General features: G+C 40.1%; 3 protein-coding genes across 27 annotated transcripts in view; 2 read left to right on the forward strand and 1 right to left on the reverse strand.

Moving 5' to 3' along the window:
• PISD (phosphatidylserine decarboxylase) overlaps positions 1-9,574 on the forward strand; it is a gene marked incomplete at its 5' end in the record, with an annotated part of 118,169 nt that extends 108,595 nt beyond the window's left edge. For both annotated transcript variants that reach the window (XM_081282948.1, XM_081282947.1), the window contains one exon: positions 9,248-9,574. In XM_081282948.1, the coding sequence (XP_081139074.1) occupies positions 9,248-9,405 (158 nt within the window). In that variant the 3' untranslated portion in view covers positions 9,406-9,574. The remainder of the gene's footprint in view (positions 1-9,247) is intronic.
• The window catches only part of SFI1 (SFI1 centrin binding protein), a 322,241-nt gene that overhangs the window by 64,843 nt on the left and 232,206 nt on the right, over positions 1-25,192 (reverse strand). For 5 of the 21 annotated variants that reach the window (XM_081282937.1, XM_081282929.1, XM_081282938.1 and 2 more), the window contains exons 1-2: positions 13,009-13,174; positions 7,481-7,606 (exon numbers count right to left, since the gene is read on the reverse strand). The exons of 1 other annotated variant lie outside the window; for it this stretch is intronic. In XM_081282937.1, the coding sequence (XP_081139063.1) occupies positions 7,481-7,578 (98 nt within the window). In that variant the 5' untranslated portion in view covers positions 7,579-7,606; positions 13,009-13,174. Of the gene's footprint in view, positions 1-7,480; positions 7,607-13,008; positions 13,177-17,814; positions 17,964-25,192 lie in introns of those variants that run through there. 15 more of the 21 variants (XM_081282940.1, XM_081282934.1, XM_081282931.1 and 12 more) reach the window with 9 other exon arrangements.
• Positions 18,084-25,192, forward strand: part of EIF4ENIF1 (eukaryotic translation initiation factor 4E nuclear import factor 1) — a 51,476-nt gene continuing 44,367 nt past the window's right edge. For 2 of the 4 annotated variants that reach the window (XM_081283699.1, XM_081283701.1), the window contains exons 1-2: positions 18,085-18,262; positions 19,138-19,261. In XM_081283699.1, the coding sequence (XP_081139825.1) occupies positions 19,166-19,261 (96 nt within the window). In that variant the 5' untranslated portion in view covers positions 18,085-18,262; positions 19,138-19,165. Of the gene's footprint in view, positions 18,263-18,346; positions 18,505-19,137; positions 19,262-25,192 lie in introns of those variants that run through there. The other 2 variants (XM_081283702.1, XM_081283700.1) reach the window with 2 other exon arrangements.

A 25,192-nucleotide genomic window follows, 5' to 3' on the forward strand; every position in this document is an offset into this window, starting at 1 on the left:
AGTTTTATAAGGAATACAATATTAACAGTCTCAAAAAAAAAAAAAAAAAAAAAAAAACCTCTAGCTGGGCTTCCTGTTGTGCACCTGTAATCCCAGCTACAAGGCAAAGGATCAAAACCAGCCTGGGCTACACAGAAAGACCTTGTCTCAAAAAAAAAAAAAAAAAAAAAAAAGATAGATGCATAATGTGAATAATGAATAATAATGAAGAGACACTAAAGAAATCCAATTTTAAAAATACAAAGAAACTCAATATGAAAAATATCCTCAAAAGGTAAGTGGTCCAGAGCTGGACACGGTGGCACATACCTATAATCCTAGTAGCTCTGGAGGCTGAGGCAGAAGGATTGTGAGTTCAAAGCCAGCCTCAGCAACTTAGCAAGGCTCTAGCAACTTAGCAAGACCTTGTCTCGAAAAAAAATATTTTAAAAAAACAGACTAAGAATGTGGCTCAGGAATTAAGTGCCCCTGGGTTCAATCCCGGGTACCAAACAAACAAATAATTAAATAAATAAAAAGTAAGTAGTCTAGGCCAAGCATGGTTGATGGCACCTGTCTAAAGTCCCAGGGACTCAGGAGCCTTGTCTTAAAAAAAAAAAAAAAAAAGTAAGAGTTCCAAACTCTTCAAAAACCTCCAGATCATGAAAGATAAGGAAAAATTAAGAAAGAATTCCAAACTGAAGGAGACTCATGTATTGAAGATTAATTTCACTACACATATCATTTTGTTTTTTTTCAGTCTCTCTTTCTGTTGCTGTGGTAAAATAATAGAGAAAATAAATTTTAAGGATGAAAAGATTTATTTTGTCTCATGGGATAATTTGGTGCCATTATCCCAGCTAATGACACTATGAGGTGGTGAAATTTTAGGAGGTATTGCCTACTTGAAGAAAGTTAGGTCAACTTTGTACCTTTGAAGGTTACATTGCGACCCTGGCCCCTTCCTCTTATTGTCTCTTGTTGCAATGAGGTAAGCAGCTTTGCTCCCCAACATATTCCCCCACCATGATGTTCTGCTTTACCATAGACCAAAAAAGTCAATGGAGCCAACTGATTATGGCCTGAAACCATGAGCCAAAGTAAATCTTTCACCTTTAAAATTGTTTTTCTCAAGTATTTTGCTACAGCAACAGAAGCAAAGACTAAAAAATCAAAATGCCATGTGTAGTCCTGGTTTGGATCCAGAATCAGAAAGGTTTTCTCACATTTGGTTGTTTAATTTTCCATAAGCAACATGACTGGAACAACCAACCACAAGTTACTCTCAAATGAGGTATGTGTGTATTTATTTTTAATTCCCATTAGTCACAGTACTTATTGGTCTCACTTCAGAAACTAGCAATTGCTAAACAACTGCTTTTAAGAGAAATATAGAATACATAAATATAGAAATACAGAATTCCCTATATGTGCCCTGTAAATAGTATATATTTGAAAAGTTACTAAGTTATAGTGGCACATACCTGTAATCCCAGCCACTTGGGAAGTTGAAGAAGATTTCAAGTTGAAGGTCACGCTCAGCAACTTAATAAAGCCCTAAGCAACTTAGCGAGACCCTGCTTCAAAAATAAAAAGGAGGGCTGGGGATGTGGCTCAAGCGGTAGCGCGCTCGCCTGGCATGCGTGCGGCTCAGGTTCGATCCCCAGCACCACATACAAAAAAACAAAGATGTTGTGTCCGCCGATAACTAAAATATAAATATTAAAATTCTCTCTCTCTCTCCCTCTCTCACTCTCTCTTTAAAAAAATAAAATAAAAAGGACTTGCTAGGTGTGGTGGCGCAAGCCTGTAATCCCAGCTGCTCGGGAGGCTGAGGCAGGAGGACTGTGAGTTCAAAGCTAACCTTGGCAAAAAGCAAGGTGCTTGGGGCTGGGGATGTGGCTCAAGTGGTAGCATGCTCGTCTGGCATGCGTGGGGCACTGGGTTTGATCCTCAGCATCACATAAAAGTAAAATAACGATGTTGTGTCCACCGAAAACTAAAAAAATTAAATAAATATTAAAAAATTCTCTCTCTCTTTAAAAAAAAAAAAAAAAAAAAAAAAAGCAAGGTGTTAAGCAACTCAGTAAGACCCTGTCTCTAAATAAAATACAAAATAGGGCTTGGGGATGTGGCTCAGTGGTTGAGTGCCCCCGAGTTCAATCCCCAGTAACCCAATAAATAAATAGCTAGATAAATAAATAAATAAATAAATAAATAAGGACCGGGGATGTGACCCAGTGTCTTCCACCCCTGGGTTCAATTCTCACTACCAAAAAATAAAAATAAAAAAAGTAAAGTAAGGTAGGCAGTCAGGCGGTGGTGAGTGCTAAGGCCAGAGGATCACTTTAGCCCAGGAGTTCAATAAGCAAGAGCCTATCTTAGAAGGAAAACAAAACAAAAGGTAGAAGCATTATTCACAATATCCAAAAAGAAGAAATGCAAATGCCCATAAACAGATAAACAAAATACAGTACAGGTACACAATGGAATATAATTCAGTCATAAAAGAAGAATAAAGGGCTGGGAATGCATCTCAGTGATAGACGCCGTCCTTAACATGTAGGAGGCCCTGGTTCAATTCCCAGGACTAGCTGGAGATATAGCTCAGTTGACAGAGTGCTTGCCTAGCATGTTCAAGGCCCTGAGTTCAATCCCCAGCACCACCAAAAAAAAAAAAAAAAAAAAAAAAAAAAAAAAAAAAAAAAATCCCAGGACTAGAAAAAAATAGAATGAAAACATTGATACATATTACAGCCTCAGTGAACCCCCAGATGAATGAAATAAGCCAGACACAAAAAGATTAATATTGCATGGATCCATCTGTATGAGGTACATAGAATAAAGAAATTCATAGAAATAGAAAGTAGAGCCAGGTATGGTGGCACACACCTGTACTCCCAGCAGCTCGGAAGGCTAAAGCAGAAGATCAAAAATTCAAAGACAGCCTCAGCAAAACAAAGTGCTAAGCAACTAGTGAGACCCTGTCTCTAAATAAAATATAAAATAGGACTGGGGATGTGGCTCAGTGGTCAAATACTCCTGAGTTCAATCCCTGGCACCTCACCCCCCGCAAAAAAAGAAACAGAAAGTAGAATAGACTGTACTGGGGCTAAGAGAAGAGAGGAATGGGGAGTTGTTATTTAAAGTATACAGGCTTTCTTTTCAGGATGAAGAAAAAGTTGTGGAAATGCATATTGGCAATGGTTATACAATATTGTGAAAAATATCAATGAACTGTCTACTAAAAAATGATTAAAATGGCAAAATTTATGTTATACGTAGTTTATCATAAAATTTTTTTAAAAATCTCTGGAAAAAAGTGAGGTAGGAGATTTGAGAAAAAAATAAAAGAACAGCTAGCAGTAATAAGTCAGGAAGGAAATAGTTAAAATGTTGTAGATTCCTATATTGTCTGAGAGGAAAGTAAGAATAATAATATTGACTTTTGAAAGGGTAAAGAGTAGGGCTGGAAATGTGGCTCAGTAGTAGAGTACTTGCCTAGCATGCATAATACCTTTGAGGTTTTTCTATTGGTTGTGGAGATGGGGGTTATATTTTTTTTATTTTAGTACTGGGGATTAAACCCAGCAGGACTTTATCACTGAGATATATCTCTAGTCCTTTTTATTTTGAAAGAGTTCTCACCAAGTTGCTTAGGGCCTCACAAAATTGCTGAGGCTGGCTTCAAACTTGTGATCCTCCTGCCTCAGCCTTCTGAGTCACTGGGATTAAAGGCCCATGGCACCACACCTGATAGGAGTTATTTCAATGTCTAAAGTAGCCACTGAAAGAACAGAAAAAGAGCATGTAACTTCTACACTAATAAGAAAGTGGGAATATAAAAAAATATTTAACCCAAAAGTAGATAAGAAAGGAAATAACAAATAGAAAGTGCCAAATCAGGCTTTAAATTTAAACCCACAATTTCTTTAAACATAAATAACTTAGAAGACCCAATTAAAGATAAAGATTGCAAGAGTATATTTAAGAAGAATTTAACTATGGAATGTTTACAACAGACAATACAGAATTCTAAAACAAGAATACCTAAAAGAAATCTGGGTACAGTGGGGTGGCCCAGGAGGCTCAAACAGGAGGATTGCAAGTTCAAAGCCAGCCTCAACAATTTAGCAATGCCTTAAGGAATTCAATGACACCCTGTCTCAAAATTTTTTTAAAGGGGGGGGGAGGGGCTGGAGATGTAGTTCAGTGGTAAAGTACCCCTAGGTTAAATTACCAAAACCAAAAAAAAAGAAAAAAAAAAGTAACTGGATGAAGAAAATAATCATCATTCAAATAAAGACCAAACAAGATATTTTAATATAAGAAAAAGGTTTTTTGGCAAATAGCATTACTAGAAATAAAAATAGTCTCTGCCTACTGTTGAATTCACTAGCAAATTAACAATTATATATTTATATGCATCCAACTGTACTGTCTCAAAATACAAAAAGCTAAAAATTAACTGAATTATAAAAACTCGGCAAATCATCATTCATATTGGGAGATCTTAGATTTAATAATAATTTATAAAACAAGCACACAAAAAATTATTTTAATAATAATTAACATAATTATTAAAAATCCCCTAGTCTGAGAGTACAGCAGAGATAAAGAGCTTAGCATATATGAGGACCTGCATTGGAGCACTAGCATCACTAACAGAAAAATAAAAAAATAAAATTTCCTGATAGTTGAACATTGATAATCATATCAGAGTTTGGTTCTGCCCTTTGCTTCTATAGTTATTCTGTGCCCTCCCCACAAGGGGGAAAAAATTCAAATAAATCCAATTTAACCTCTACATTCAATTACCAATTTACAGAAAAATACAGAGGACACAAGTATATTAAATATTATGCCAAAAAAAGAACTCAAATATTATGTATAACTGAAATGCACTAATAAAAACAAAACTAAAAAAAAACCTCACAAAATACCACTATATACCCACTATATACCACTATGCACTCATCAGAATAGCTAAACTTAAAAAGACTGACAATATCATGTGTTGATAAAAATGTGGAATAACTGGAATTTTCCTATATTACTGGTGGAAAAATAAAATAATAAAACCATTTTATAAAAAAAAACAATAATGAAAAATATACAAACATTTTATATACACACACACACACTGTCATATTTCTCAGTGCCTCAGAAGGCTAAGGCAGGAGGAAGAAAAGTTTGAGGCCAGGGCTGGGGAATAGCTCAGTGGTAGAACACTTGCCTAGTCCTGGGTTCAATCCTTAGCACCATAAAAAAAAAAAAAAAAAAAGAGGTTGAGTAGGTTAAAAGTTTAAAGCCAGCCTCAGCAACTTGGTGAGACCCTGTCTCCAAAGGAAAAAAAAAATTTATACACACACACACACACACACACACACACTATATTTTGTATTTTATTTAGAGACAGGGTCTGAGTTGTGCCTTTGCTAAGGCTGGCTTTGAACTCTCTATCCTCCTGAACCAGCCTATATATATAGAGAGAGAGAGAGAGAGAGCGCGCGCGCGCGCGCACTGAAGATGTAGCTCACTGGTAAAACACCCTGGGTTTAATCCTTAGTACTGGGGAAAAAAAATACACATAGAGGAATGTAATCAGTAAAATACAAATTGTGGAAAGTGCCACAAGACAAATAATTCTCTAGTAATTCATTTCAAGGGAACCTACATATTAAAAGAAATCTACACCACTTTTCTACACACATGGTAATTGGTGGGTCTGCTTCTGCTCCACACTCTTTGCAGTTAGGGCAATTAGTCAGCCCAGTTTATTTAGTTTCTTAGAAAAAAAAATCAGCCTATGCAATCACCCTAAGTGCTGTTGATTCAAATCTGGTTACTTTTGGAAGGGCAACAAAAGCTTTGGCAGTCTGGTCTTCAAAAACAGTATTCTTTCTCACCATGTGTTACTATATGGCTTATGGTTAACAGGAAAACCACTCATATGCATAACCTATAAAGAATATTACAGTTTCCAGGTAAAGAGTAGAACAACAGAAATACATCAAGATTTGGAGTAAAAAACAAAAAGAAAATCCTGATTCTATGAGACCTGTAAGGACTACAACAAATCACATTATTCTCTCTATCCAATGTTCCTCACTTGTAAGTAGAGACAAAATTGCACACATTGTGGGAATCAAAGGAGATAATGAATTCCACAATATAAAGAAGATATCTCTTTACTATTCAGATACTTGGATCTTTAAGGTGTGCTGACTGACAGGCTTGCTCCCACAGGTATAGCCTCATATACTTGTAGAACCATAATAGAATATGTTGCCAGGCACAGTAGTACATTCCTGCAATCCCAGTGACTGAAGAGACTGAGGCAGGAGGATCACAAGTTCAAGGCCAGCCTGGGAACTTAGTGAGATCCTGTCTAAAACTGAAAAAGGGCTTGAGAAGTAGTTCAGTGGTAGAGAGTCCCTAGGTTCAATCCCAGTACTGGGGCATGGGGCAGGGCATGGGGCAGGGCATGGGGCGGGGCGGGGGCGGGGAAATCCTCAAAATATATTAGAAAACTAAATCCAACAATGTATACAAGCAATATATCATATAAACACCATGAACAAGTGGGGTTTATCCCAGGAATACAAATCTGGTTTAATTTCCCCCCAAAAAAGTGTTTTTTTGGGGGGAACAGTGAGGACAAGATCTTACTGTGTTGCCCAATCCTCTTGCCTCAGCCTCTCGGTTTGTGCCCAGCTAATGGAAGAAAGAACGGGGGACAGGAAGTGCAATAACCCCCTCAGCATGGTAAAAGGTTAATGGAAGTATTCTTCCTTCCTTTCTGCTGTAGGCTGGGCAGGTTGCTGTACAAGCACATTCATAAAACCTGGGAAGATGGTGCTGGTCCTAGCCACACATTACTTCAGACACAAAGCTGTCATTGTAAAGAACATTGATGATGGCACACTAGACTGTCCCTACAGTCATGCTCTGGTGGCTAGACAGCTGCCTCGGGCAAGAAGAAAACTGTCAAAAAGTCAAAGATCAAGAGAATCTTAATTTAGGCTGAAAGTGACCAAACAAAAGCAGAAGAAAGATAAAAGAGTCAGCCAATCTTGATGTAATAACCTTTAACCTCAGGAAAATCATCCTCACTTCTATTTATAATTAGATTTTCTTTTAATGTATGTGGGTATGTATATGGTGTTAGGGATTGAACCCAAGGCCTTGCACATGCTAAGCAAGTGCTCCATCACTGAGCTATATCCCCAACCTCAAAATTATAATTTTAATTATGGATACTTCCACATGCTTAAAATATTTTTTTGACTATGACATAATGTGTGAAATGTGCATTATAGTATAGATGAAAAGCTCAAAATATCAATGAAAAAAAATTCCTTGCCCATATTTTCTATCTAATCACTCATGATTTAAGAATTTTTATTGTTTGTTTATTATTTTTACACTCAAAATGTTTACAAATCTTCATATGGAACCGTAATTTCAGTTACCTTTTTGGTCATGTTGTATCACTCACCTGGAATCAACCTTCTTCTCCATTCTCTCCTTAATTTCTTCTGATAAAAAATTCAACCAGTGGCTTGATATATACTTCTTAATTAGCAGAATTCTCATGAATCAGTTTTTTATATTCCCCATCTAACTACAAAAGAAAGACCAATAAAAAGACTAAATTATCTGCAAATTCATGGGAATCAACACATCTAAACAGCTACCTACTAGATGCTAGTCTCCCACCCCTCTCCTTAATTCAACACTAGGTGAGCATGGAAAAATCTCAGACTTAAAAACACCGTTTACAAACACTAAAACACCCCTGGGTTTCAATCCCCAGTACCCTCCCCCCCAAAAAAAAGTCTTCAGATAGGTGTTTTGGGTTTGTTTTTGTTTTTTTAGTACCAGGAATTGAACTCAGGGGCACTTAACCACTGAGCCACATCTTCAGCCCTATTTTGTATTTTATTTAGAGACAGGGTCTCACTGAAATGCTTGGGGCCTCACTAAGTTGCTGAGGCTAGCTTTGAACTTGAGATCCTCCTGTCTCAGCCTCCAGAGTGGCTGAGATTACAGGTGTGTGCCACCATGTCCATTCATCTTCAGGTAGGTTTTTATCAGCAGTAGATATTTAATGTGCAGTTTTCATTTTCAATTTGTAATCACTTCTACCAAAAGCATTCATTATAAACTGAATAACAAAATGCTTTTTATTTCTTAGTACAAAGAATGGGTTATGGGTTGAATTAGGTTCCCCAAAATGCTGATATCCCAAACCCCAATATCTGTGAATGTGACTATATAACAGGGTCTTTGCAGGTGTAAGAGGTAAATTAAGCTATAAATTAGTATGAGTTCATATAAGAGTAGAGTAGGCCCTTAATGCACTATGACTGGTGTCCTTATAAAAAAAGAAGAGACATGGGCTGGGGATGTGGCTCAAGTGGTAGTGCGCTCGCCTGGCATGCGTGCGGCCCGGGTTCGATCCTCAGCACCACATACAAACAAAGATGTTGGGTCCACCGAGAACTAAAAAATAAATATTAAAAAATTATCTCTCCCTCTCCCTCCCTCCCTCTCTCTCTCTCTCTTTTAAAAAAAAATTTAAAAAATAAATAAATAAAAAAGAAGAGACAAAGAACAGATATACTTAAAAGAGGAGACTTCTATGTGATGAAGAAGGTAGAGACTGGAGTAATGTGCCTACAAGCCAGGGAAGTTACTACCAGAAGCTAACAGAAAAACAGAAGAGATCCCCTAGGCTTCAGAAAAAGGACAACACCTTGATTTCTGATTTCTGGCCTCCAGAACTGTGAGAGAATCAACTTCTGTTTTATTTTGTTTATTTATTTATTTTTGTATGTAGTGGGAATTGACCCAGGGGTGCTCTACCACTGAGCTATATCCACAGTCTTTTTTATTTTTTATTTTGAGATAGGGTCTCACGGTTGCCCAGGCTAGCCTCAAACTTGCAATCATCCTGCCTCAGCCTTCTGGGTCACTGGAATTATAGGCATATGCCACCATGCCCAACAATTTCAGTTGTTTTAAACCACCCAGTTTGTCCTAGCTGGTTACAACAGCACTAGGAAACAAATGTAAGAAGTCAAGACTGAGAACTAAGATTTTAGTATATAGTGGAGGCTACCTAAAATGGTTACCATGTCTTACACTTAGTAACTTTGATGGATTTATAGTAAGATATCAAAAAATTACCCAGAAAGAAGTTTACCCATACAAGAACAGTCTTTACTGACATCAAACCTGACGTCTTCCCTTTCCCCTGCAGCCTCTGCCTGGAATAGTATCTGCTGCACAGCTCCAGACACGTGCAGAGTGGCCAGCTATGGACTTAAGGCAGATGTGACTCCAGGTGTGCATGGTCACCAGACACTGGATCTTGGAAAACCGCCATTAAAGCCTCACTTTTGTACTTCCTGTCTCTGAGTCCATTCTTTGGGACTAGACAACAGGATGACTTGAAATTAGGACATTCTTCACTCTCCAGAAGAGAAGAAATAGTGACAGGTGAACAGTGCACACGTGGAGTTTTCAGATAACTTCACCTGAATGAGAAATCTGTCTTCATCAGGACCTCAGACATCTGACAGCTTTGTGGTACACCAAGATAACAAATTTATATCCTGATGTCTTAAGAAGATGAAATAAAGCATTCAAGTAGTTTTCGGTGCGTTTTTTTTTTGTTTTGTTTTTTAAATACCTTTCTCTTTTTATTCTTTTCAAATGCTTCAATAGACACTGGAATTAGATTGGCAGGTTTATTGCTCTATGAATATCCAAGCTGCTGTCATAGGTAGCAATCAACACAAGTACTGGCCAAAAAACAAAACAAAACCTATGTCCTACTGTTTCTTCTCTCTCTCTCTCTCTCTCTCTCTCTCAAGTCTAACTAAGTTGCTTAGGTCCTCACAAAGTTGCTGAGTCTGGCTTTGAACTTGCAATTCTGCCTTAGCCTCCAAATCATTGAGATTATAGGTATGTACCACTGTGCCCAGCTGACCTAGTGTTTCTGTTCTGATGCCACACTCCAAGTAACAGTGACAACCTTTAGTGACTATTTCTGAAAATTAACTAAATTGAAGTATTCAAATAGGGAATTGTGAAATATTGCTATAATAAATGGGCCACATTGCCTTAGGTTGATGTCTTAATGATTGTGTGCAATGTCCACTGTGATCAAAGGATTCTCTTTAGTTAGACCAACATTCTAACTACTTGTATGTGTCTGCCTTCTCCACATTAAAATACAGACTCCATGAAAACAATAATTGTATCTGACAATCCTATCTGATCTTGTCTCCATTATACCTCCAACATCTAAATTAATGTCTGGAATCTCACAGGTGAGATATACAAACATGGAAAAAGATTAAGGCATAAGTCTATCCTCAATAGAGACACTTATGAACTTACTCTGTAAGTTGAAAAACACATAATGATAATTAGGCAGGGATTATTCCCAGTTGCACATGACCTCCTAAAATGATAGGGAAGGATAAATTTGATTCAGCAACTCAATGTCTAAGTATATGCCAAAGAGAAATAAAAATATGTCCACACAAATATAATGGAAAGATGAACAAAGTGTGGTATATCCATATGATGGAATATTATTCAGCCATGAAAAGAAATGTAATACAATAACAATGCTTAAACGTGGATGAAACTTGAAAACATTGTGCCAAGTGAAAGAAGTCAGTGACAAAGGCCCACATATTTTACAATTCCATATACAAAACATCTAGAAAGGCAAACATAGTGCCTGGGGCTGAGGGACTGAGGGACTAACTGCTAATAAGCAAGGCTTTTTTTTTTTTTTTTTTTTTTTTTTAAATGGCACTGGGGATTGAAACCCAGGGCCTTGAGCATGCCAGGAAAGTGCTGGGATTAAGGCATGTGCCATCACATGCAGCAAATAAGGCTTTCGTTTTTGGGTGATGACAATATTCTAAAGCTGATCATAGCGATGGTTGTACAACTCTGTTAATGTTGAATTATACACTTTAAAATGGGTGAACTGTATATGAATTTTATCACAATATAACTTTTTTAAAAAGAATAAGCCAGAGGGCTGGGGTTGTGGCTAAGTGGTAGAGCACTCTCCAAGCATGTGCAAGGCCCTGGATTCAATCCTTAGCACTACATAAAAATAATTAAAATAAAGATATTGTGTCCAAATACAACTAAAAAATAAATATTAAAAAAAAGAATAAGCCAGAACTGCATGTAGTAGCACAAACCTTTAATTCCAGCTCATCAGAAAGCTGAAGCAAGAGGATGATGGTAAATTCAAGGCCAGCTTAAGCAATTTTAGTGAGACTCTGCTCAAAATTAAAAAAAAAAAAGGGGGGGGGGGGGCAAGGGATGTAACTCAAGGGTGGAGCACCACTGAGTTTGATCTCCAACACTACAAATATATATAAATGGGAAATATGCTTAAAAAAAGGCAAACTAAGAAAAAAATTACAGGGATCCAAGCTACAGAGAATAACAAAAAGAAACTCCAGAATAGATGTGAAAAGAGTACTCTGGATGAGAACTGGGTGTAGAGGGCAAAGAGTCACCAGATTAGATTAGAACCAACAAGGGAGGTATCCAGGCAAAAGATGGAACCAAAGGTTTTGAGAATAGCCCAAAAAAACTCAATTAGTGACAGGGAAAATAATTAGTGATCTATACATGTGATGGGGGGGGGGGAATGATGGGATGTGCAAGAATGGAAGCCAGAGCTGGAGTTGAAGTTCAGTGGTAGAGCACTTGCCTAGCATGTGTGAGGCACTGGGTTCAAGTCTCAGCAAGCATATAATAAAATAAAGGCCCATTGACAACTAAAAAAAAAAAAATTAAAAAAAAGAAAGGAAGAGATATAGTACCCTACTTGATTCAGCCTCGAACATTTGTTACATAATGCAAATGTTATTACTTTGACAATAATTACCGCATAAATGATTGGCAAGATGAGAGAAAGACAACTGTGCACTAAGTACTTATTCCTATGGACAACTGTCTACAAAAAGTGTAAAATTAACAAATGGAGAAACATCACTATACTAATTTGCTCCTAATAAACAGAAAAATGGCACATGGTGCTCTGTTTTATTATGAACTTCAATATTAATTTTTAAAACCGTATGTTAATTTGGAAAAAATGTAAAAACATCTTTTAAGTGTCTACAGTATTTTGCAGTTTCAAATGATTGAGAAAGGAATGATCCTACTGAGAAAAATGAGGAAATATAGATCGTCAGCCCAGAATAAATTTCCAGTACTTCCAAAAGCCTTCCCTAACCCCAAGTCTCATACTTTCATGGCACATACTTTCAAAAAGCACAGACTAGAATCAAGATAGCATTTATGGAGAAGGCACTCTGCGCCAGGCATAGTACTAAGTACTTTTCATAAATTACACACTTTAATACAACTACCTCGATGGGCGATTGCCATCTTCATTTCAGAGATGGAGGGCCCAACATCACTAGCTAAGGAGTGATGAAGCTAGCTAGTATAGGTACTGCAGTGCCTAACACCATCATTTAATAAATACACATCAACACGGACGTTTTCAAGACATCTGAACGGCCTCCGAAAAAAAATAAAAACCAAGCACCCACCTCTCACGGTGGAAATGGATTTATGGTTTGGATGGCACGTTAGCCCCATGGGGTTCAGAGAGGGTCCCTGAGGTCTATGTACACCAGCACCCCCGCCTTCAGATTCCTGCAAGCTAAGGAACCTCCCATGGGCTCCGGAACCAGCCCGGTGGAAAGAAAAGGGGCCCCCAGAGTCAGCAACAACACAACAAACAATTGCCAGAATCCGCGCAACCGCAGCACAAAGGAAGGCTTTTGCTCTTCTCGCAAACCAAAGCCGGCGCACAGGCAGCATCATGGGCACTTCAAGAAGAGAAGGAAGCAAAGGCTCCGACAGTCTAACAGGGCGCAACTCAGAGGCACTTGCTTCCTGGTAGAGCTCACGGGCGGAAGCCAAGCCACTCAAAAAGCTGGGGACGATAAAGGTCTGACCACGTACCTGAGGAAGCTGAGTTCTCGGGCCTGGCGCTTAGAAGTCACGGCAACAGCGGGCGAATTCCTGGGCTCCCTCCGCCCGCTTAGCCCACGCCATTCTTTGCGCTTCGCGCGCTTCTACCCTAACGCCGGCCCCACCCGAGTTTCCACAGCTACCACAGCGCACGCGCCGGAAACCCGCCCCATGCTGGAGTTCGCGCAGTCTCAGTCAGACGTTGACACGCCTCCCCAATAGCTGCCTAGACACTCCAGTCGCGCTATCTGCGCAGCCCTATATATGTCTGTGTTCTTTGGAAACGTGCTTCTCTCTAAGCCGATTCTTATATACCCCTCTTAACGGAGTGGAGGTTTGGGTCAGTAGGCTATTGCGTTGGAAAATCCTCTTTCCCCTACCTCCAGGATCTTGGTTCTCCTGAATTCCCAGGAGTGCAAGCTGGAATCCATAGAGTAGGACGGTTGTAGCAACCAGGATTTAGCGGGCAAGAGTCCTTGCAGCCTGAGAATTGGAATTATTTCAGGCTTTAAAAAAAAAAAAAAATTCTCTCAAGCTGATCTCTTCTTATAACCCTTCTTTTACAAATGGAAAGCCGGGCTGGGTGGCACACATCTGTAGTCCCAGCGATTCGGAGGCTTGAGGCAGGATTGCAATTGGAGGTCAGACTTCGCAATTTATCAAGGCCCTAAGCAACTTAGCGAGAGTGTTTCAGAATTTTTTTAAGAAGGGCTGGGGTTATGGCTCAGCAGTGAAGTACCCCTGGGTTTAATCCTCAGTACTAAAAAAATTAAGATGTTAGGCTGGGTAGGTAGCTCAGTGGTAGAGTGCTTGCATACGCCCCTGCACCTCACATATACACCAAGTCCCAAAAGGTGTCTAAATTCTGCTAGTAATGGTCCAGTGAAAAATCCCTTACTAATTTCTTTCTCATCTTTAATCCGAGGAGATGCTTCTATAGCTGTGAAACTTTTCAAATCCTTTTTATAAAGAAAAATTGAGTAGGAATAAGCACATTTTGAAAAGCATAATTTTAATCTTTTGAGACTTCTACTAAAGTTGATGATCTAGAAAAACTCTTCACAGATACTCATAATTTCTAGGTTTCTAGTATTTTCCTCATCTACTGTTCTACAACTGCCAATTTCCTCAACTCACAACATTTGAGGTCCCTATGTCAAACTTTGAACCAATAATTTGACCCTAAATTCTTATATTTCATAAAGATCTAGAATAAATCATATTTTACTTACTCTTTCAAAGAGATTTCCCATACTAATATTTGAAAATGCATATAAGTAGCCTGGCACATTGGTGCACATTTGCAATCGCAGTGACTCATAAGGCTGAGACAAGAGGATCACAAGTTCAAGACCAGCCTCTGTAACTCAGTGAGGCCCTCAGCAATTTAGTGAGACCCTGTCTCAAAAAATAAAAAGGGGTGTTGTATTACTTGCAAAAGATGGCACTTAATAATTACAAGTTATCATTCTTCCAAAGACTAATAAACAAAAGCTACAATGAAACAAAGATTAGCAAGCATCTAGCTTTTGCATGGCACAGAAGTTTATGGGTACACTTCCTTAGTAAATTATTACTCTTATTCCTGCATAGTTATTGTCTTCTCCTTTTATGAGGACAAAGATGAGACTCTGAAAGATAAGTGAGTTAAGGCCAAAGTTCTATAAGACAATAAAGAAGGGTCTAGTGGATGAGGTAGGTCCTAACTAGGACAGATCAGGGGCCTCAAGAAATTAGTTTCAGACCACAATTTACAGCTACAATGCCTTGAACAGTGACTGCATGTATGGCTTATAGTTTTAAGACTTCCTCATAAGTTCTTTTAACATTCTTCCCATATAAAAGAGTGGAAATCTCTTTCCTTTTAATCCAAGCCAGGCTTAATGACTCCTAAGGAACAGAATGGGCATATGGCAGAACTAACCCTGTGTGACTTTAAAGCTAAGTTAGAAAAAGGCAATTCAGGGCTGGGAGTGTTGCTCAGTAGTAGAGTTCTTGCCTAGTATGCATGAGGCCCTCAAGTGGATCCCTAGCACCATAAGAGAGAAAATTTTTTTAAAAGCAATGCAGCACCTGTCTGGCCCTCTCTGGACACTCATCCTTAGAATCCAAATCTTAGATACATCAAGAGGCCACGTGTGCCAGCTGCAATGGCACACTCTTGTATCCCAGTGATTTGGGAGGCTGAGGCAGGAGGATCGCAAGTTCAAAGTCAGCCTCAGTAAAAAGCGAGGCATTAAGCAACTCAGTGAGATTCTGTCTCTAAATAAAATACAAAATACGGCTGTGAATGTGGCTCAGTGGTCGAGTGCCCCTGAGTTCAATCCCTGGTACAAAAAAAAAAAAAAAAAAAAAAAAAAAGAGGCCACCTTTAAGTGTTCCTGATAAAGCTCCAGAGGTCCCAGCTGACAGGTACTTTCAACTATCAAACATAAGTGATCCTACCCCACAGCCTTTAAGCTACCCCAGCTGATGTCAAATGCATCCAAGCTGGTACTAACCCAATTTACAGATTTGGAAGCAAAATAAATACTGGTTTAAGCCTCTGAATTTTGGGGTGGTTTGTTACACAGCAAGAGGTAACCAGATCAGTTTTGGTCTTTTTGTGGTGATGAGAATCAGACCCAGGGCCTTGCTCTACCACTGGAGCATATCCCCAGCCCTCAGTTTAAAATTTTAGCCCTAATTCCTTCTACAAGCCTGAAAAATAAATCCTACTGTCCTTTTCCTACAAATGAGGATACTGATATCTAGGGTGGTGAAATGTCAAGTGGCAGAATCAGGACTTGATAGCTTCAAGAACAGCCCTTTTGACTTGGCTTGGATCCCCTATACACCATAATGACAAAGTTATTAGTCCTATTTCTCCCAACTTTAAAGATCCAAATTCCAAGGGAAGCTTGGTTTTTGTTTTGTTTGTTTGGTGATGTTGGATATGGAACCCAGGGCCTTATACATGGAGGCAAGTGCTCTTCTACTAAGCTATACCCCCAGCCCAGCCACCTTGTTTTTTAAATTTTATTATTATTATTATTTATTTTGCAATACTAGGAATTGAACTCAGGTGCTCCACCATTGAGCTACATTTCCATCCATTTTTTATTTTGAGACAAGGTATTGCTAAATTGCTGAAGCTGGCCTATATCCCAAGATCCTCCTGCCTCAGCTTTCTCAGTTGATGGGGTTACAGACCACTGCACCACATTGGTTTTTATTTTATGTACTTGGGATTGAACCCAGGAGCACTTTACCACTGAACTACATTTCCAGTCCTTTTTGAGACAGAAACAGGGCCTCCCAGGTGAGATTACAGGAGTCCACACAGCACTCAGCAGAATTTTGATTTAATATCAAAGATAGAACCTTAAGGTGGTTAATCACTGAGCTACTCCCTAGCCCTTATTAATCTTAGAGACAGGGTCTCACTAAGTTGCTGAGGCTGGCTTTGAATCTATGATCCTACCCTGCCTCAGCCTTCTCCCAAACCACTGGGATTACAGGCTTTGAGCCATCACACTCAGTTGGAACTCAAATTTTTTAAATTAAAAAATCACCTCTGATGGGCTGGGGGATGTAGCTCAATGATAAAGCACTTGCCTAGAATGTTCAAGGCCCGAGGTTCAGTCCCCATACCACAAAAAACAAAAACAACTGTTCATTTACAGTGTGTCTATATAGACTCCACCAAAACAAAACCCGAAAAGTTTTTTTTCTCCCCACAAAAAGACCTAGAAGCTTTGTGGAGGTTGTACAAGGATTTTTGTCCACCTTGGCATATGTGACAACTGCCCTGTGAATGGTCATCTTTGCAGTTTTCGGGTAAGAAAAAACAATTTATCCTTAGTTTTGGTTAACTCTCCACAGCCTGAAGGGGGATTCAAAAATCATGCCAGAATTGCAAACATTGCTTTTCTGCCTCTTGCCTGCATAGAAAAAAAAATAGTTAAATAAAATTTTAAAACACGGGTTTTATTCAGTTTTACCGACGAAAAGAAAAACGTTATCATTTTGTCCGTTGCCAAAGCACACAGGAAACTTAGTGACCTCTCACTGCCGAAGTCCCTTATTTCACTAACGAAGTAAACAATGTTCAAATAAAGTAGACCTCTTGAAAAAGTAGGCTTCGCTGGCCTTTAAATTAAAGAAAACTATGTTTCCTCCATGCCCATGTATTTCACACCAATTCTGGGCAGTTCAACCGGGCAAAAACAGTGGCTTGCGATATTCTGGCAGGCAAGGCTCACCGGTAACCTCCTTCTCAGCGCAACAGTTCTTCCCACTGCTCACATACTTGAATTTCTGTGCCTACTTGTCAGCTCGAGTTTCTGCACTATGAGCTAAGCGCTTGACATTCGCCATCTCATTTCCCCTTCCCGGAGAGGTTAAGGAAAGAATCAGATTATGGGCGGGAAAGAACATGTCAACCAATTTGTGAGTCGCCTGTACCTGCATCAAAGGTATAAGTTGGCTTATAAATGCAGGAAACCGTATCCTTGCCTATTCCTAATATTGATAGGGACCACTTTAGAAAGAAGAACGAAACTCAAGATCACACGGCTAATTAAAAAAAAAAAAAAAACGGCGGAATTTTCCTAACTCGGGTTCCCACTACTGAAACCCCAGTAGTAAGTCAAGCTGCAGACCCAAGCACACTTCGGCACCACCTTCACAGCAGAGCACGGTAGCCCAGGGTCTCTGGCCACCCGCTCCGCCTCCACATCACGCATGGGAACGAAGCTCCCTCTCAGGGACTGCCCAACGAGACCGCCTGCGCGCAAGCGGGCCAACTTCCACTACCTCTGCCTCTATCTTCGTCCTACCGCAGTCGCCGTCTTCTTCCAGCAGCTGCCTCCCTGCCGCCAGGCTCGCGCATAGACCAGCTCCCGGGAGGGTGCTGAAATGTTTCATTTTTCGGCCCGGCACCTCAGCAGCCACCTCACATCCGGTCGCGCGGCGGTGAAGGCGGTGCTGGGCCCGGGTGCGTGGAGGGAGTTATAAAGGGGGAGGGGGCGGAAGGAGGGGCGGAGGGCCGGGCCGCAGTTACGGCGGCTGAAGAGAGACAGCTCTAGCGGGGTTGGGGGGGGGGGGGCGCCGAGAGCGAAGGCCTTGGGGAGCAGTGCTGGGACCGGCGCGGGCAGAGTACAGGGGAGGGAAGCGGCGGCTGGACGAAAGGCCGCCAGAGCGGCGGAGGCACTGAGTAAGGGTCAAGCGGCGCGGTCCCAGGCGTCGCACGCCACGGCCTACGGTGAGAGACGGGGCTCGGGCGCGCTGCTCCTGGGGTCGCGTGCGGGAGCGCGGGCACCGGTGCGCGCGCGGGGGGGGGGGCTGGGCAGGGATTTAGGCCCGCGGGGTGGCCGGCGGGCAGCGGGCGGGCTGGCGGGGCCCGAGCCGCCGGGGCGGAGAGCGGCGGGCTTGCGCCAGCTACAGCTCAAAGCGCCCGGGCCAGGGGATTTGGCCTCCCGGGCCCCTCCGGCCCGCTTTCCCTCAGTAAGTACGGTCCCCGCCCTTACTCCGAAGAAGGCCGCTGGGCCAGGGCCTGCGCGAGGGGTGGGGGGTTGGCCTGGGGAAGCCGAGTTTCTGAGCTGAACCTAGCGCTCGCCCTTTCCCAGCCACGGGCGCCACTGACATGGCCACAGGTGCAGCCGGCTGGGCGAGGGGCGCTTGGGCTGGGTTCTCAGCCCTTGACCTCGAATAACAAGGGGCAGCTGGTGCCGTCCATTGGCAAGTGACAGGCTCTTTACAACACCCTGACTTTTTAAAAACCTCATCCAGTATACCGTCCCCGACTCCGGGAAACTTCCCCTCCACTCAGTGATGGTTCCTATGGGCGGCCGCGAATCTTGGTTTCTTTTTGTATTAAAGCTGCTTGAAGGTTGTATCCTGAGTTGGGTACCTTCCACTTCTGCTTTCCTTACCCTTATTGGTATTTAGAATACTTCACCAGGAGAGATAACTAAGTTCCAGTGGTTCCTTTTCAAATTTGGTTCCACTTTATATCATAACTTTTGGATAACTATTTTAAGAGATCTCTTTTTGAAAGTTTTAGTTTCTTAAGCAGCAGCTAAAATTTCTGAAAATTTACTGTTTTCTGGGACAAATTTGTGTTGATTTATTCTCCAGGTGTAAAAAAATTGTAGACAAAGGAACCATGGATAGGAGAAGTGTGGGTGAAACAGAAAATGGAGATACTTTCCTTGACCTGAAGAAGCTGCCGGCCTCCAAATCCCCTCATCGCTATACAAAAGTAGGCTTTGTTACTAATGAAATAGTGTTTCTTTATGGGTGGGGAGGTCAGTAACATTGTGTAGGTATTTTGTTGACTACCTAAAGTGGTAGTCTGGTTCTGACTCATTTCATGGACTAAATAATAACTAAATTTAGTAAAACATTGCTTTGAACATTTTTCTGGAAATTTGAATACCAAAAGTTAGCTTTCAAGTAGCTTTCCCTTTTTTTTTTTTTAAGTTGTCAATGTACCTTTATTTGTGGTGCTGAGAGTCGAACCCATTGCTTCACAGTAGCTAGGCAAGCGCTCTACCACTAAGCCACAATCCCAGCCCCTTCTAAATAGCTTTTAAGTGAAGGGAATATTGTCTTGGATCCTGTATGAATATATATATGTTGGCACCCAAGTTCTATAACAACTGTGTAATTGATGTTACTGACTTACTTGTTGAGGGTGAGGATTCCAGCTTTGGATGCCTCACAAAATCAGTATTCTCTGTATTGATGTTTCCTTGAGAGGCAAACTACCTACCTGTATGAATGATGTGGCCAAGGTAACTGAATTTTTTTCCGGTTTTTTTTTTTTTTTTTTTTTAACCTCCTGTTACAAATTAGATATGGACTCACAAAAATAAGGCTTCGAATATATTTTCATTACCTTAGAATTTGTAGTAATTTTGAACTGCCCATCTGGATATCTTCTTGAGAGGGACTCCTCAGGAATCACTCTATGCTCATGTATTTATTAGAGATTCTGCAAAGATCAATATCTTGTTTGCTACGGTATGTTTTTGAAGAGGTGACAAGATTCATTGAGCTGTATAGTACGTTTCTGGGTACTTGAAATGGTCTGGGCTGGAGTGTATAAAATGTGCTTAAAGAAAGCAATTGGGAGTACTGATGAGAGAGGTTATGTTCTAGATGGGCCCATGTCTTAGTGTATACCCAGTACTATACTGGTTTATTATCCCTGATTTCCCAGGATACTGATCAAGTCAGGCCATATTTATGTACTGGTGCTACTATTACCTATTTGATAAAGTGTCAGATAGTGTGAAGTTTTCATTTTCAACATTTAGAACTGAACCTTTCTGCCAGGCACGGTGGCATATGCCTGTAATCCCAGAGGATTGGGAGGCTGAGGCAGGAGGATCACAAGTTCAAAGACAGCCTCAGCAACTTAGTAAGGCCCTAAACTCAGTGAGACCCTCTTTCTAAATTAAAAAAAAAAAAAAATTTTTTTTTTTTTTTTTTTTTTTAAAGGCTTGGGGATGTGGCTCAGTGGTTAAGTGCCTCTGGGTTCAATCCCCAGTACAAAAACATACTGAATCCTTCTGGGGTGCAGGTGGAGTATTTGGGTATGAAAGGGTTATTGGTTAATTGCTGGTATTTTGTTTGTTTGTTTATGGTTTTTTGTTTTTCAGGACTGGGGATTAAACCCAGATTACCACTGAGCCACATTCCCAGCCCTTATATTTTATTTTGAGATAGGGTCTCTAAGTTGCTGAAACTGGCCTGGAACTTTGCAGTCCTCCTGCCTCAGTCTCCCTGATCACACTAGGATCACAAGCTTGTACCACCAAACCTAACTCTGATTAATTGCTGTTATAGCACAATCTGTTTTGGCATGAAAGAATGTGAACTGATATGAAAGAATGTGAACTTCATATTTAATCTTACCAAATGTAGATGCTCTCAAATTTGAGTTTTTGAGTAGTGTTCCACAACTTGAAGACACTGCCTAAAATGTTGACAGGTGAATTCTGAGTAAGATAACCTTATCAGGGGCAGGGGCTATAGCTCAGTGGTAGAGAGCTTGCCTAGCATGCGTGAGGCACTGAGTTCAATCCTCAGCACCACATAAAAATAAACAAATAAAATAAAGGCATCTGTCCATCTACAACTACCCAAAAAAAATTTTTTTTAAAAAAGCTTCGAATGGAGGTAAACTGAGTCAGACTGCTTACAAGCTTGTGATTCCTAATCAGAACTTTTTAAATTAAGGTTTTTGCATGTAGCGGTAGGGATTGAACCCAGGACTTCCAGCATGCAGGCAAGCATTCTACAACTGAGCTGTCTTCCCAGCCCTGTTTGAATTAAAGTTTTAACTGGTATTCTACTTGGAGAGTCCCAGCAAAGAGACTTTTGAATCACTCTCACACTTTGACCAGAGGGTGGCATGTGTATTTCATCATAGTGTATTTCCTTCTTTATGCTTAAGTCATTTTTAGGAAGATCTTATTGGTCTCTTTTAGGGTAATCCTTGAATTTGTTAGCAGTAAAGATTAAGAAGCTTGCCAGGCATAGTGGTAATCCCAGTGACCCCGGAGGCTGAGGCAGGAGGATTGCAAGTTTGAGGTCAGCCTCAGCAACATAGTGAGGCCCTATCTCAAAATTACAAAATAAAAAGAACAAAAATAAGTGGAAAGAGAGCTCAGTGGTAAAAGTTGCCCCTGGGATCAATTCCGTGTGTGTGTGTGTGTGTGTGTGTGTGTGTGTGTGTGTTTACGATATATATAATATATATTATATATATAAAGATTCAGAAGCTTCTTATAGTCAATTTTTTTATAATCCAACCTCAGAATTCTTAAGTATGCCTTACAGAACTGGTTTAATGAAGCATTTTCTATAACTGGAATAATACATACTGTGATCAAATTATTGGAGTACATAAAGCATTTAGTGAAGTTCCTGCCACTTCATGTTCACAGGATAGAAGGTCTAGAAGCCGTAAAGGGAAACTCATCAATGATTTTTATAGGTGATACTCTGTGGAAACTGGTAAATATAGGGTGTTTCCTTACAAGAGCAGAAAAATACATAGGCTAGATGATAGGGCTCCTTAACCTTTCACCCGTCTTAGTTTAATGTTCAGCGGCTTTTTGGGATAATATTGTCTGTTGAGAATTCAAACTCCCCATGCCCCAAATGAAGGTAGAAGAGTGCAGATGTTTGGTCAGTTGCTTTCTAGGGTAAACATAACAGTTTCTCTTTGTGTTAGGACATCCTTTGATCCAGCTTGCTTCTCACATGTTATGTGCTCAGGGATCATATTATAAGTCTATAAACCTTGATAAAGTTAATTCTGCATGGTCCAGAAGATTTGGCTTTTTAAGCAGCTCCCAGGAGGGAGCTCACTCATAGTAATAAGACTTTAGTCTTCCTTGGAAAACTTGATAAATGTGTTGGTGTTGTCAGGCAACTGAGATATTCACTCCTCAGGGTTCAGATGGTATCTGTTGTGCTTCCAAGAATATCTCAGGAACTCAAGTTAGAGTCACACTGGGTGCTTTCACACCTATCCATAAGCCCCAGTGACAGTTAACTGGAATGGTTATAAGTGAGTTTATCATATGCATCTGTTTCCTTATGATTTTGAGCCATTAATTAATTTTTGGTACTGGGGATTGAACCTTAAGGGCACTTTCCACTGAGCTACATCCCAGTCCTATTTTTATTTGTTTTTGAGAGACAGAGAATGTCTCACTAAATTATTAAGTTGCTTAAGCCTCAACTTTGCAATCCTCATGCCTCAGCCTAGCCATTAATTTATAAACTTGGGTCAATTTTGCTAGGCTAGTTTCCTAAGACCAAAAGCTATCTGTTGGTAGTATTTACATTTGTGTTTTTAAAGTGATTGTATTATATTGAAGGATTTGGGGAGGTTATAGAGTCGAGTCTCATCTGAAAGTTGTAGATGAAAAATGGTTTAGACAGTGATTATCAAAATGTGGCCCTCAAAGTGCAATCATTGCTAATTAAAAACTTTTCTCAAAATGCAGACACCAACCAACATTAGTATCATCTAGTAACTTGTTACAAATAAAAATCTCAAGTCCCTTTTCTGTTGTATGAAGCCAGAAACTCTGGGGTTTAGATCTCAGCTGTGAGCATTTAATAAGCCCTTCAGGGGATTCTGATTTGAGTTTGCAAATCATTGATTTAGGAAACAGAGGCGGCAGTGGTGCTTATATTAGTAGAAAAATCGGGGGGAATCATTCAGCTTTTTCTTACCTCATCAGAAGCTCTCATTTACCAGTTTTTGAAGTATAATACCATCTGATCTATTAGTGATGTCATCTTCTACTTGAAATACAAAATAGAAATGTTTTAGACTGTCCCATTATTCATATTCATGTTTTTCTTAAAGTGAACAGGCTAATCTTAGATCAGAGTGTACATTGTGTTGTTCCTCCTTTGCTCCTCCTGTATTTTGCTACCAGCTCCTTATTAAATGTTATCATCTGCCACTTGGACAGGGAACAAAAGCAGAGGATGCTCAAAAAATTCAGCTTATACCAGTGTTGAGCATGCATGTTAAATTTACTAGCTAAAAAGCATGAGTTTTCTGAGTTTTAACTTAATGTGGGTTCTTTATTACCTTGACTAGTTATAAATGGGCACCAATTTAATTCTCAGTATATGCACAGTCTTCAAAGGAGGCCAACCTAGTTTGTGGCTGGCTGGCCAGTTGCTCATTGCTGTGGTTACAGCCACATTTATATCTGTGCTTTAAAGCCATTAAGAAAATAGATGAGCAACTGAAGTGGATATATTTGAGCAATCCTCATAGCTTCCATGGAGAGAATCAGTATAAGACTTGAAATTTAGCCTCTGAGAAAAGAATAAAACTTAATTTCAGGTAGAAACAGTAATTACGTAGCCAGTTTTTCCTATACAAAGATTTTGTTTGGTAACTTCATGCATATCTTCCGTAAACTGAGTTGAGTACTAGCCTCAAACAGGTGGCTTTTCAGTGACATGCTTAGCTAAAAATTTCTTAAGCTAGTATAAAAATAAGGATGCCTGTTTATTTAAAGAAAGACAGTATTATGGTAAAAAAGATCATTATATAATCTTAATGTGTCAGCTGTCCAGAAAACCTAGCTAGCCTGGCACAGTGGAACATGTCTGTAATCCCAGCAACTCAAGAGACTGATGCAGGAGTATTGCAAGTTTGAGGTCAGCCTCAGCAACTAAGTGAGACCTTGTCTAAGAATTAAAAGGTCTGGGGATGTAGCTCAGTGGTAAAGCACTGCTGGATTCAATCTCCAGTACCAAAAACTTTGTGAAAAGTTCTCAGACTGGCTGGCAAGACTGTAGATGGCTTTTTTTTTTTTCTTTTGTTGGTTCTGGGGATTGAACCAAAGGATGTTCTATCACTGAGCTACATCCTCAGCCTTTTAAATTTTAAGACAGGTTCTCAATAAATTGCTGAGGCTGTCCTCAAACTATGATCCTTCTGCCTTAGCCTCATGAGTCATTGGAATTACATACATGTATCATCACATCCAACTAAGACCATAGATATGATAACTTTCTCTATTATTCTTGAAAAGTTGGGATTCGGGGACCTTGCCCCCATGAATGTCCTTTCCTTCTTGCTTATCATGGTGGACACTTCTAGCCAGATAAGAAGCCAGTCTTTGTACAATTAGATCCTTTAACATATAAATTTATGGTGGGACCTTTAAGAGAGGGCTGGATTAGAGGCAAACTGCCTGAGAATGTGGCTTTTTGACTTACGGTTCCCAGTAGTCCACTGGACAGTGGCAAGGCCAGCACTAAGTGGCTGAGCTGTGGGAAAGGGTGGTATACCTTCCCTTACTCCCTTGAGAGCATTGAGAGAGGATAAGGAGAGGTTGAGTCCCACTCGTGGATTAGGATCTCCACTCTACCATTTATCATTCTGTGGCCTTCAGCCATATATTTAATGTCTTTAAATTTCATCCTTTTGCTCCGTAAAATGAAAATAGAATAAGACCTGTCTTGTAGGACTTTATGGAGAATACTGGAGAAAATGCATGCCAAGTGCTTAGAAAAGTGCCTGACACAGTAAATGCTAACTGCTTATGATCTATTCATCTCTAGGTCACTTCTAGATGCTTTGGCCATTAACAATGAAATTGTTTGTTTTTTAAACACCTATCTTAATTATAAAATATTG

This window comes from Spermophilus citellus (genome assembly GCF_964194105.1).
Source record: "Spermophilus citellus genome assembly, chromosome: 3".
Lineage (NCBI taxonomy): Eukaryota > Metazoa > Chordata > Mammalia > Rodentia > Sciuridae > Spermophilus > Spermophilus citellus.